Below are 12,160 nucleotides of genomic sequence, written 5' to 3'. Positions count from 1 at the left end.
CTGTCAACGAGGCGTAGCCAGCGTCAGGTCGCCTTTGTTGATATCAGATTGACCCAAAAATATCTCAGTACTAGATGGTGACTTTTTTCCGTAGGCCGGGCGTTTCCTTGTCGAAGAAGAGGGTATGCTGTTCAAGTATAAGGCGGTATCCAGCAGCCACGTTCTTGATGAATTGGTATGTAAAGGCAGTATTATACAATGAATGGCAGTGTTATTGCCATATTCATCTCTATCTGTTCGACCAACAAATCTCCTCGTATCTGTATCACACGGAGTCCTATAATCGTCAGCGCCAGATGTACGTACAGTATTGGAGTATCAGAAACATTTGAACTAAGCTTTGATCCTCTACACTATTTCTACCCATGATCTTGTCGATGGTTTCCTAAAGGCCATATCTATTGTAACCATACCTACACTCACTGCTAGCAATCGCCATCCGCACAGTTGTAGGAGACTGCTCAAGATGCTTCGTGTGGAAAACTTAAAAGTCTGCATTTGGTTGGCCTTGTCAAAGTCATGCCCAAATACTGCGCCCTTTATATCCCTTAGACTACTGACTATTATCCCTCTAAGGCGTGTAACGTACAGCAGTAGTGGTACCGCTTCAATACCAACCATCAGTCCGATCCTCATCTTTCAGATCGTATGACAATGCACCATGACAACTGAGCTTTCCAGTTTCCATCTAAAGGGAGCACAGCTATAACAACTATTTTATTGGCGAATGCAACCAAAAGCGTGGTTGTTGCTGTTCCTAACTGCGACGTGGCTATGCGACTCAGTAAAGAGCTCCTGGACTGCCATAAGCTCATATGTGATGGCGCGAATCTAGCTAACTACGCCCTCTTCAAAAGTGTCCACTGCTGAGTGATAGATAATGTACACAGCCCGCCTCGCAACGTGGACGCGACATTGTCGAGACAAGTACGGAGAAAGAATGGCCAGAAGTTATAAACAAGGCATCCCACACGCGATACGAGAAAATTGTACGCGTGGAATTGATGTGGAGGGGTGGTACCTCTACCACACCACGCTTCCATCAGACACTGCCAAAACCATCTGCAGCCAGCACCGGGCGGGCACATGCAGAAAGTGACGCTTTAGCCGACTCCTCAGCGCACCAATTGGTCGTCATCGTCAGCCACTATCCTCGATACATGTTGTCTCAGTCCCAAGAAACCATATCCTCCCTCAAATTGACTGGTTGCTGGGCAGCCATGGCTGTGCCAATGCAGCCCAAGCCCCCCTTGCGTTTAGGTGCAACGGCGCGGCCAACAATGCCAGAGCCGCCTCACTTGGCACCTATTTTCCTACGTTTCTCCACTGAAACCTCGAGAAAAGATCTACGCCACCGGGGGGCCTCCCGGGGCCTTGAACCACGCCACGCAGGTTTTCCAGGGTGTCAACCCACGCTAGGCCCGGCAGTCTCCCAATCAACGGGTCCGGTATTAATAGGACCGCTGTCCGCGGGGAAGCTGTGCAAGTTTTTGGGGCTTACAGGCCTGGTCGCTTGCATTGCAGCTAAACTGGGCACTGCCGGGGTGGAGGCTATCAGCTGCATTTTGGTTTGTTGTCACACGTCAGACTGGAGCCATCAGGACCTTAGAGGACCACGGCCTTGCTCGTGTTTGTCAAAATAATGGAGTGCTAAAATCATGCGAAGGAAACATCCCTAAGTCCATGGAGTCAGCAGGGGAAAAAAAAAGAAGGAAGAATTCTTGGGAACGAAAACACCTCCAGCTCCCCCTTTTGCTCTTAAGCCGTGTCACCCCACTACTTCTTGTCTGCTCTTCTAGATTGCTATTCAACACGAACAGTACCCGAACAATCACTCGTCAACACCAAAGAATTTTCCCAAGTTCATCATAAGCCTAATCTAATTCCCATTACTCCCCATACCAACCGCAAAGATGTCTTCCACAGTCTCAGCAACCGGCACATCTGCTGCCGCGACGCCATCCTCGACCTCAATCTGCTCCTCAAACCTCTACGATACCCCCGTCCAAGACCGCGTATGCGCGATGCCCTACGGTGGCAACCACACCGAGATCATGTCAAACTGCTGCAAAGACGCCGATGTCGTCGCCTACTACGATAACTGTGGGCTCTACTGCCTCGCCCTCGACCAATCCATCAAGGACCTCCAGGACTGCCTGTTTGAGCAGGGCGCAGGCTACACCGAGGTCTTCTGCCGTGACAACGGAAACGTCAATGCTTCCGCCACAGCGACCGGAAACTCGCCGCCTCCCTCGAGCGCACAGGCGAGTATCGTCGCGTCTGGCGGTTCCGGTAGTGGTGACGGTGACAGCAGCGCCATCGGAAGCGGGAGCTCCTCCAGCTCGACATCCTCGCCGAACGCTGCCGCTGGCGTGCACGTTCCCGCCGGTGTCAGCACCCTGGGCCTGACCATCGGCGCTCTGCTCCTCTCTGCCGCTACTTTCGGTGCTCTCCAGATCTAATGGGACGTGTCGTTTACAAGGGGCATGAGATGTTGCCCCTTCGCCATGAATCTTAGGCATGATAATGCGATATCCCACCGGCGTAATGAATTTGGATGGGTAATGACCCACTTACACACATATCTCGAGGCCACACGGCACTCGATAATTATGGCATCAATGAAACTAGGCTGCAGATTGCCATTTAGCAGGAAAAGGGGGAAAAGCACTCGATATCCCTTGCGGGTTCAATATGGGAGTTGTATTTATATAGCACTTCAACAACGAATAATTGAAATAACTTCATTTACAATCATTTCGGTTGCTGCCCCCGTAGCGGGCGTCTCCCCAACTTGTCTGCCCTCAAATAATGTCACCGACTTTGTAAACCATTTTAGTAGGCCCTTGAGGAATCAGTTAATAGTCAAATTCGCTGCCAAATCATGTGAGGCTAATGCAATAAGTCTACGCATCTCAACTTGTACGTAGCCTGGTGAATGACAGACTTCATGAACCCAAGGGAACAAGAAGTCTTGCGCTACTCGGCTCTGGCAAACACGAAGTCAGCACCATAGCATGAAATCTACAACGGGCAGTAAGATTGTATCCTGCATTGAGTGGCAGTGATCCTTGGGTTCTCGTCCGAACGCCGAAAGCATTTTGGGATAATGTATTAAGATTGTTGTCGATTAACATTCGGACAAGCAGTTAGTCATCACTTCGATGCCAGCTATTTTGATGCCTGGGATAACCATAATCATTGAAAGCAGTTGTTTTCTATATATAACGTCCCACACCCACTTCTGGGCACCCCCCACATTTGGGCACCCCATTTACACCAAAAACGCCGTTTTTCGAAATTCTATATTAAACTAAATACTTTACTTATTAAAGAGAATAAATATATGTTAAATAGATTAAGACTTAATTATAATACTTAAGTAGCTATATACTAGTATTATTGATAATAAGTATTATAAATTCAAGGTTTAACATTTATAATACTAATTTACCTAGCCTATATCTTAATATATAAAATAGGTAGAGATATTTAACTAATATGATTAGAATTTTTAAGTAAGATATAGTAGATTTATATATTCTTATACTTAGTAAAAAATTCCTTAAGCTTAGAATAATATTTTAAAATTTCCCTTAAGAAAAGTTTCTATTATAGAATTTTAACCCTTAATTATACTATATTTACTAAAGTAATACTTTTAAATCTCTTTTAGATATAATTATATACTTTTAATAAGTATAAATATTAATTTCCTAGATTTTTTAAATAAGTATAACGTACATGATAAGCGAGTGAGACAGACAAGCGAGTGAGACAGTAAACCGCGACCGTCGCACCTTGACGCGACCGGCACCTTTTCCTCTACAATAAATCATGGAATCAGCTAGTATTGAAAGAAGGTTACAAATTGCCCTTCAAGCAATGAGAAATGACCCAAAACTTAGTGCTCGGGCCGCAGGTGCACTCTATACAGTCAGTCACGCAACATTAAGCCGGCGACTAAAGGGAATAGTCTCACGACGCGACAGCATGCCTAATTCACGGAATTTATCAGATTTAGAAGAGAAGACAGTAGTTGAGTATATTCTCGACCTAGATGCGCGATCATTTCCTCCCCGGCTGAGTGGTGTGGAAGAAATGGCTAATCGACTTCTCGCAGAGCGCGACGCGCCTCCAGTTGGGAAGCGCTGGGCTTCTAATTTCGTCAAGCGACAACCACAGCTTAGGACGCGTTTCTTTCGCAAGTATGACTATAAGAGAGCTCAATGCGAAGATCCAGAGGTGATTCGTGGCTGGTTTTCGCTTGTGAAGAATACAATTGCGAAGTATGGTATTGCTGATGCTGATATCTACAACTTTGATGAGACCGGCTTTATGATGGGCGTTATTGCTTCTGGAATGGTTGTTACAAGTGCTGAAAGGCGTTCAAATACGAAGATGACACAGCCTGGCAATAGGGAATGGGTTACAGTTATCCAGGCTATTAATTCCCAAGGGGAGAGCATCCCGCCATACATCATCGTTGCAGGCCAGTATCACCTCTCAAGCTAGTATACAGAAACCTCTCTTCCGGGCGATTAGGCTATTGCAACGTCTGAAAATGGATGGACAACAAACGAGAGAGGTATTGACTGGATCAGACACTTCGACATTTATACAAAACCACGTACGTCTGGGAAATATCGCCTCCTCGTTGTTAATAGTCATGAAAGTCACCACTCCGCAGCCTTCGAGCTCTTTTATCAAGAAAACAACATTATTACACTGTGCATGCCGGCTCACTCGTCTCATCTACTTCAACCCTTAGATGTTGGTTGTTTTCAGCCGTTAAAGAATGCCTACGGTCGGCAAATTGAGAATAAGATGCGGCGAGGCACAACCCATATCTCGAAGGAAGATTTCTTTGCAGCATTTCACGAAGCTTTTAAGCAGTCTTTTACGAGGAAAAATATCCAGGGAGGTTTCCGAGGAGCTGGACTTGTCCCTTTGAATGCAGAAAGTGTTCTCTCAAAGCTGGATGTAAAGTTCCGAACGCCAACGCCTGAGGAGGGGGTCCCTCAGACACCAGACCCTTGGATCTCTAGGACGCCGAGCAACCCAAGCGAAGCAAGATCACAGTCTACTTTTATTAAGAGTCGAATCTCACGCCACCGAAGCAGCTCTCTAGCATCAATTTATAGTGCTGTGAGTAAGCTAGCCAGAGGGACAGAAGGACTAGGGCATCGGGTAGCATTACTAGAGTCAGAGGTTCAAATCCTTCGAGAGGAGAATGCAATATTAAGTCGGCGTCGAAGGGCTAAGAAAACACGTCTACAGAAAGGAGGAAGTCTTACTATATCTACTGGAGAGGATATACAGTCGCAAAGAGAGGCAGACACGCAACTACAAGAGGAAACGCGACGGAGTAGTGGTCGCAAAGTGAGGTCTGAGACGACTCATCGTCGGTGTGGCGTATGCGGGAATACAGGCCACAACGCGAGAACATGTCAATTTATTAAGGAAACATCCGAAGAATAGGAATCCGAGTAGTATTAATCAATCTAAGATTTCTTGTTATAGATTTCGATATTATTGTCGCGAAGGTCTGGTTTACTGTCTCACTCGCTTGTCTGTCTCACTCGCTTATCATGTACGTTATATAAGCGAAAATATATTTTTCTAATGTTAAGGAATACTAGTAAGTTACTAGTATCTACTAACATTTTAAAGCTTTTAGTTTTAAACTTCTATATTATAACTATTATTATATTTAAACCTTTATAAAAAATTAGATGGCTATAATTATACTTAACATAGTTTATATATATTTTCTTTTCTTAGTAAGTATAGTAGTTAGTTTAATATAGAATTTCGAAAAACGGCGTTTTTGGTGTAAATGGGGTGCCCAAATGTGGGGGGTGCCCAGAAGTGGGTGTGGGACGTTACTGCCTTCTCTTGTTCAGTCGAGGTTGAATGCTAGTCTACCCAAGCTTTGGGTGCCATGCGCTTGATGCAATCGTCCAGTGCTGCCACCACCTACCACAATATCCCACAACGTTAAATGTATTACCATCGCTTCTAACACCGGGTGCTACCGCGGACAGCGCAAATTGTGTCACAGTTGATGTCATTGGCGTAACCCGAGACGCAGCCGCAACGGCCGGTAGGGTAGAGGACGCAGCAACAGTCCTAACAAAGTTGGTAAGCCATTGTCTTGAATTACTTGCTTTCAATTCTATCGGCTGAAAAAGAAGGGCCAACGAAATGCATTGTAGGTAGACGACCCTGTTATGGACGTCTAGACGGTTGTTTTGCATACCTTTGCTGCTACGCCGCCAACGAGAGCGAAGGCGGCAACGAAGACGGCAGTAAACTTCATGTTGGTTATTTGAGATGTTGGAAGTTTAACGAGTCTTGATGACGTGAAGCTGTTGAAGAAGCTGACTTATGAGGATATTGTAAGACACTGAAAGCTAGTAAAGATTGTAGTTACTCGAATCCTCCAACAGTTCAGGATACGACGTGAGCTTTATACTAATCTATAGTTAACGATGTTTATTTGGTATTTTTGAGATGAGCCTTTACCAACTGGCTCACGAGTCAGATTTTCAACGTACTCTTGGTATGCAGAATGTTTAATAAATTAATATGTCAAGCATTCTCTTGCTCGGTACTCGCTAATTTAATCATTGTTTTGAAAGCCCATTCTGACCAGAAGTGCTACTTGCCAGCATACTCTTTGAGAAACCCTTATAGGGATGAAGCAAAAAAAGAATTCCAACATCGAGGTGCCAAATCATGCACTCATTTTGTACTCGTTTGAACGAACTATCATCCTCTAAGTGCTGTAACAATTTTCTGTTCCCTTTTATGCTCGGAAAAGTAAGTAAAATGTCTTGCCCAGGACCCTGGTTGGTGCACTGGCTTCAAGCAGGAATGGCTAAAGATGAGGTCCGAAATTTCCGAATCACCGTAACTGTAGCCTACAAATAAGTGTGTGTGTTTGAGCCCGCAATGTTGATGCCAACTTCCCGAACGAGTAACAAAAGCCGCCTCCTTGGCGAAGGGTTTCCATTGAATTTATCAATCTGACTGAGTCATGTGTGAACTATGTGAAACCTTCAATCACCTACAGCAGATGCCTGCTGAGGCCCACTAGGAGAGCATTGCTTTAGTAAGATTCTCTTCACGTCAACTTCTGGCATTTGTCCAGCCCGACGTACCGATGCCTCGGACTTTCGCTTCTAGTTCTAGCCGAGTGCCATTTTGCCAAGAACCCGTGCAGCGATTGGGAGAAGCTGATCGCCGGTCCTACCAAGTCGTAGCCCACATGGGAAAGAGGTGTCAATCGCCAGTTCACCAGCATTTGTACGTCGTAACAACTTTGGTTTTGATTTTTTCCTCCGATATTAGGTTTTTGGGTCAGTTTTAAAATGGAAATGGCACGACATCCACCTTATTGAACTTGGTTGGCTGAATGGCTCACAATTCGACGTATGGGACATCGTACGAGGTAGAGTTATGCACTGCTGTTGTACAATGGCTCCGCCTTTTCATATGCAATGTTTTTGAAAGTATCCAGCTTATGGGGCAATCTACTAAGAATGATAAGCGGGAGTTGGGCTTGGCTCGGCGATTCTCTATGGAGGCTCCGATGAGATGCCCGCCCGCGACCAAAAGTACCTACCGTAGATTTAATAAGACAACACCACATCTAAAGATTGAGTACCACATGCGGTGGGCAGAGCGGTCTGAAGCACTTTTGCACTGAAAGTGATCCTTCGCATAAGTGATCCTTCGCATAAGAAAATCACAAGGAATGTCTTGGGTGCTAACTCAGAATGTCAAGACTGCAACACCATTATGTACAACATCCTGGAACCGATGACGAATAATGGTATGAATGAGCTGTATCGCTGACCATTAAAGCATTTAGGTTAAAATTTACTGTTGTAATAGCCCGGAACTCTGAATTGAAGTGGCCCTGTGGTCACCCATCAGGTAGACGACCTCAGCTACCTGGCATCCACGTGACGTGTAGCTGGGAGATGTGTTTCTTCCATCTGCGAAAGCTCTTTTTCAGCAGATCTTTTATATATAAGAGGCAATTTACTGCCAAGTCGTAGGAAACTCCACCTCCCATACCCCTAGGGGTATCTTGTGATCCCAACACTTACCGCTGAACTGGAGATGTAACCTTCATCAAGTCTGTCCGCAAGGTCTAGGCGCTAGCTAGGTTTTCACAGAGAGTTGAAAACTCTGTAAACTTTTCGAAAGACTTTTCGTGTTCACCCAAAGAACACCCGAAAAAACCTCATGTTATGCCGCTTCCAGTAAGTTGACAGATCATATGCCAGCATGACGAAATATGTACAGTATTGACAGGAGTTATTTAGATCTCTAAATACAAGGCTACGCTATTTACAGTTTCATGTTCATAGTTGAGTTGATCTCACCATAGCGAATGTTGCTAAAAGTGACTTCCGGATTCGCCTCGACCTTTACAATGTTTTCCGGGAAACCTTCAGTCGCGTTACAAGGACCGGCGGCTTTTGTGTCGAGCCATTCCATCGCAGTTGACTTATCCCACTTCAGAGTTGTTAGCATGGTAAGTATATGTAGATCAACACTGGCGTAGTACTTACCCAGATGCTCAGCGCCAGAACCATGCCGCGGGTCATGGACTCGCCCATTCCAGTCATACCACCTAGATTCATGAACTCCTGGGCGTTGTTGGCTTTGCAGATATCATCATTGAGGAAGTTAAGCTTTGAAGATCCTGCGATGTTGACGACATTGTTGTCAACGACCTTGCCATCCTGGACGTACAAGCGACGAAGCTCCTTCAACTTGCCGCCCTCGGCCGGGAACTGAGTCACAACGGTGAACTTTCTGGTAGTGTCAACTTTGAAGTTGTTGCCTCTGCCATAGAAGTTGGTGACATTCAGACGGTTAGGGTTAGTTGAGCAGCCACTCTTGTCGCAAACGCCCTGCTTTTCGCATTCTTCGCCTGTGCACTGGTAGAGGCCAGGCTTACTGCAAGGGTGCGGGGCAATGTGTGTCGCGCGAGAGTTGGCTTCCCAAATGTCGAGCTCGTTACAGCAAGAGCCCTTGTTGTCAATATTGGCCTTCAAGTAAACATTAGCGACAGTACCTAGGGACCCACAGGCAGAGTACTACTCACAACTCCGTTGATGAAGGATGTTTTGAAGCATTGGGCATCGCAGTAGCCCGTGCCATAAGCAACGCCGGCTTTGTTCAGCATACTGGTGTTCTTGCCCCCGTCGGGAAGCATTTCGGACAGATAAAGAGCGCTGTTCATGCCGCAGGGCAACTTGACCATATCGACATCGAAGGTGAACTCAGCCCCTGTCAGATGAAGCATTTCGTATCTCTGCTTGTTCTCCTCCAGCAGATACACGCGGGGCGATACTTCCGTGCCGTTGTTCAGAATTTTCATGCGAAGGTCTGCGCCCGAGGTGATGACTCCCTTAGTAGTGTAGTCGGCGATGCCCTCAATAATGCAATTCTTCGCGCAAGCCTCAGCGTTAGGACACGCCTCGGGATTTGGCGGGTTGTTGCCCGTGAGGCAGCTTGTTCCATCTTTCGTGTTGATGGGATGCTGACTGGAGTCCACTACGATGTAGTTGGTCTTTTTAACGCACCCGTCTTTCAGGGTGCAACGAAACGTTTCAAGTTTAGGATGGTTGTCTGTGGTATTGCCAGGAGTCTGACCGGCGACGATACTGGCGAGTAGAAGAGAAGCGGAAAGAATGGAAAGGGCCATTTTGGCAAGAAAATGCAGGTGTTGAGTTGGTCAACAGGGTGCAAAGAAAAGAAGAAACGAATGACAGGAATGCTTTCAGGCTGATTTACATCTCATAAACAGTCCGTCTGATATGGCGGCATCGCTAGATTATATAGTTTAACGAACTGCATGAGGATCAGATGCGAATCCGAATACCTTCACATTATCAGCCGAGTTTCAATAGCGGCTCTTAGGTAACGTTGAGACGATGATCGGAACAAGCTTTCGGATCGTTGTGACATAGCCCAGGGGTGAAAGGGGCTAGTCAATCTAGCTACGTCAAGAAGAGTTCTTGGCAAAATCGTCTACTGACAAAAAAACAATCTAAAGTCTCTACTGGAGGCCAGAGCCGGAAGACCATAAATGGAGGTCTTGAAAACTTGGGGGGTGTTGCAGAGTCCGGATTAGTCGGTAGTGAGCAATGGCCACTTAGGGGTCAAACAACGAAATTGGGGGCCAGGGAGGAACCTTGTCTACCTTCAGCGCAGAGCCCGGGTAGCTCCACCCCCATGCATTTTTATATCCAAATGCGGTGTTTTCATCCCGCTCTTTTGCTTATGAGAAAGCTTAGAGTTCTCTCCTGTAACGAAAAAATGGTTTCGCAAAAGTCTATCTTCGTCATAGCGTCAGAAGCAGGGTTTTACGGCACAAAAGCTATAAACATGATTCACATAAACTGGGGCACTTTGCTCAAAGCCGGCAAGGACAGCCTCCCAATTGTACGTCTGAATCCCCTCTCTTTATCCTGCGCTATTCGAGTGTGCCTCTTAATATCCGTCTCATGTCGTGCGCCAATAACTCTCAGACAGGAGAGCATGTTGCAGCGCTGCAACGTTGTTCATCGGAGGTTCGATGCACCATCATAGGCCACAGCATCACAAGATAAGGTGACACACCACAGAGACACGTGGGGTTTCTTACAAGATGCAAGGACTGGACGCAATAAGCCAGTATGCTCCATGCTACTCCGTGCCCATACCATCTTGCAATTTAAACGGCCTGCATGCCCCACGAAGTAAGCCCCTTAATGCAGGTAGGTCAAGATTGGGGGTTCTGTCATAACACATATTCCCGCTCTCTGCCTCCTCTGGTCAGCCTGATATTGAATGCGGATTACAAACCCGATCAAAGTATTATGGACACAGGCGTCCGGAGCATCCGGACTCCAATGTTTGGACTGAGTATTGGTCCCTACGGATCTACACGGGTATGTGTGGAACGCTTGACTCGAAGCTTGGCAGGATGCTGGAGGGTGACCCCCCGCAGCTTGGCGAGACGCATTGTGTTTGCATTCAGTAAACAGTTATAACAGCGGTTAAACCTTTTGCAAACATGCGAGGAGCCATGTTTTTCTTCCTACATTGCTTGAGGCCCAGCCCAAAAGTTTAGAATGAGTGCTGGTTTCTCAAGTACAGCAAGGCAGTCCTTCCGTGCGCATAGAAGAGGTCACTGGGAAGTTGAAACAGCATCTTGTGATTCACGTGGCCAGGTATCATCAGGATTGCGATGCATATGACCGGCGACATGATGAATTTCAGGTCTGACCAAGTTCCGTTTTTAAAGATTGAAGCACAACTGACACTAAATGGTGATCGTTTGTGAAGTGCAGAGTTGAAATCGGCTGATGCAGAACAAAGCAAGGCAAAGCATTTCTGTTAACAATGCTTACATGCGAGTATAGGATACAACCTTAAATTTGGCTTAACAGGGTGGATGCCAGACCAGTAGCAAGCGCATTCAGACGAAAACAATACCAGAACGGCAACTGAGCATAACGTCAGAAACATCGAAGCTGAGGAAGGTTTTCTTATCTATTTAATGACGCCGAATCCATTAGGCTACATGTTGAGGGGCTTGCAGGTCTTTGGAACACCTCGCTTACAAGGTTTGGGATTTTTCGCAATACGTTACTAGGATTATATCATCAACTGATCGTATGGCGCAAAAATGCTTATACAGGACCTCGCGTTTCGATATCTTAACATACGCTCCTTTCATTATAAACAACAAACCCCAATAGTTTACCGAGAAGGGACGTTTCAGGTTGTTGAGACGGACGAAATGTATAGAAAGATTGACTTTTCCAGCTCACCATGGCCTATAATCCCAATTCATTCATGTCTCATGTGATATAGCAGTCAATATAGATTCGACACTAGCACATCAGCAAGGGCGAGGTTGGGTAGTTGAAAAGAGATAAAGTGGATTAATGAATAGGCCGAAAAAGGAGTTTACCTACCTTTAACTTGAAAACTAGCACTTCAACCCTCCTAGTCAATCAAAGTTGCTTCGGTAACTAGATTGAAGGTAATAGGCAATGAAGTTAGGTCTTGTAGTAATAGGTCGAGTGCGCAGAAATCCCCGGTGTCGTTCAAAAAGTTCGGCGAATCAAGGTTCTGACATGAAAGA

The 12,160-nt window shown here is 45.9% G+C and overlaps 3 protein-coding genes across 3 annotated transcripts; 2 read left to right on the top strand and 1 right to left on the bottom strand.

Moving 5' to 3' along the window:
- Positions 1–1,913: 1,913 nt before the first annotated feature.
- Positions 1,914–2,462, top strand: CTRU02_211298 (uncharacterized protein; the record flags this gene model as incomplete). The annotated part of the gene is made up of 1 exon (XM_036720318.1): positions 1,914–2,462. The coding sequence occupies one exon, from the start codon at positions 1,914–1,916 to the stop codon at positions 2,460–2,462; it is 549 nt and encodes a 182-aa protein (XP_036588061.1).
- A 1,531-nt stretch (positions 2,463–3,993) lies between these two features.
- CTRU02_211297 (transposase) lies at positions 3,994–5,481 on the top strand (the record flags this gene model as incomplete). Its single annotated transcript, XM_070205603.1, has 2 exons — positions 3,994–4,496; positions 4,605–5,481. 2 exons carry the CDS (start codon positions 3,994–3,996, stop codon positions 5,479–5,481), a joined length of 1,380 nt encoding a protein of 459 aa, XP_070060846.1.
- Positions 5,482–8,364: 2,883 nt separating this feature from the next.
- Positions 8,365–9,730, bottom strand: CTRU02_211296 (glycosyl hydrolase family 7; the record flags this gene model as incomplete). The annotated part of the gene is made up of 3 exons (XM_036720317.1): positions 8,365–8,532; positions 8,589–9,071; positions 9,128–9,730. 3 exons carry the CDS (start codon positions 9,728–9,730, stop codon positions 8,365–8,367), a joined length of 1,254 nt encoding a protein of 417 aa, XP_036588060.1.
- Positions 9,731–12,160: the final 2,430 nt, after the last annotated feature.

The sequence above is a fragment of the Colletotrichum truncatum genome (genome assembly GCF_014235925.2).
Source record: "Colletotrichum truncatum strain CMES1059 chromosome Unknown Contig_0007, whole genome shotgun sequence".
NCBI classification, from domain to species: domain Eukaryota; kingdom Fungi; phylum Ascomycota; class Sordariomycetes; order Glomerellales; family Glomerellaceae; genus Colletotrichum; species Colletotrichum truncatum.
This window is presented reverse-complemented; position numbering and strand designations above follow the sequence as displayed.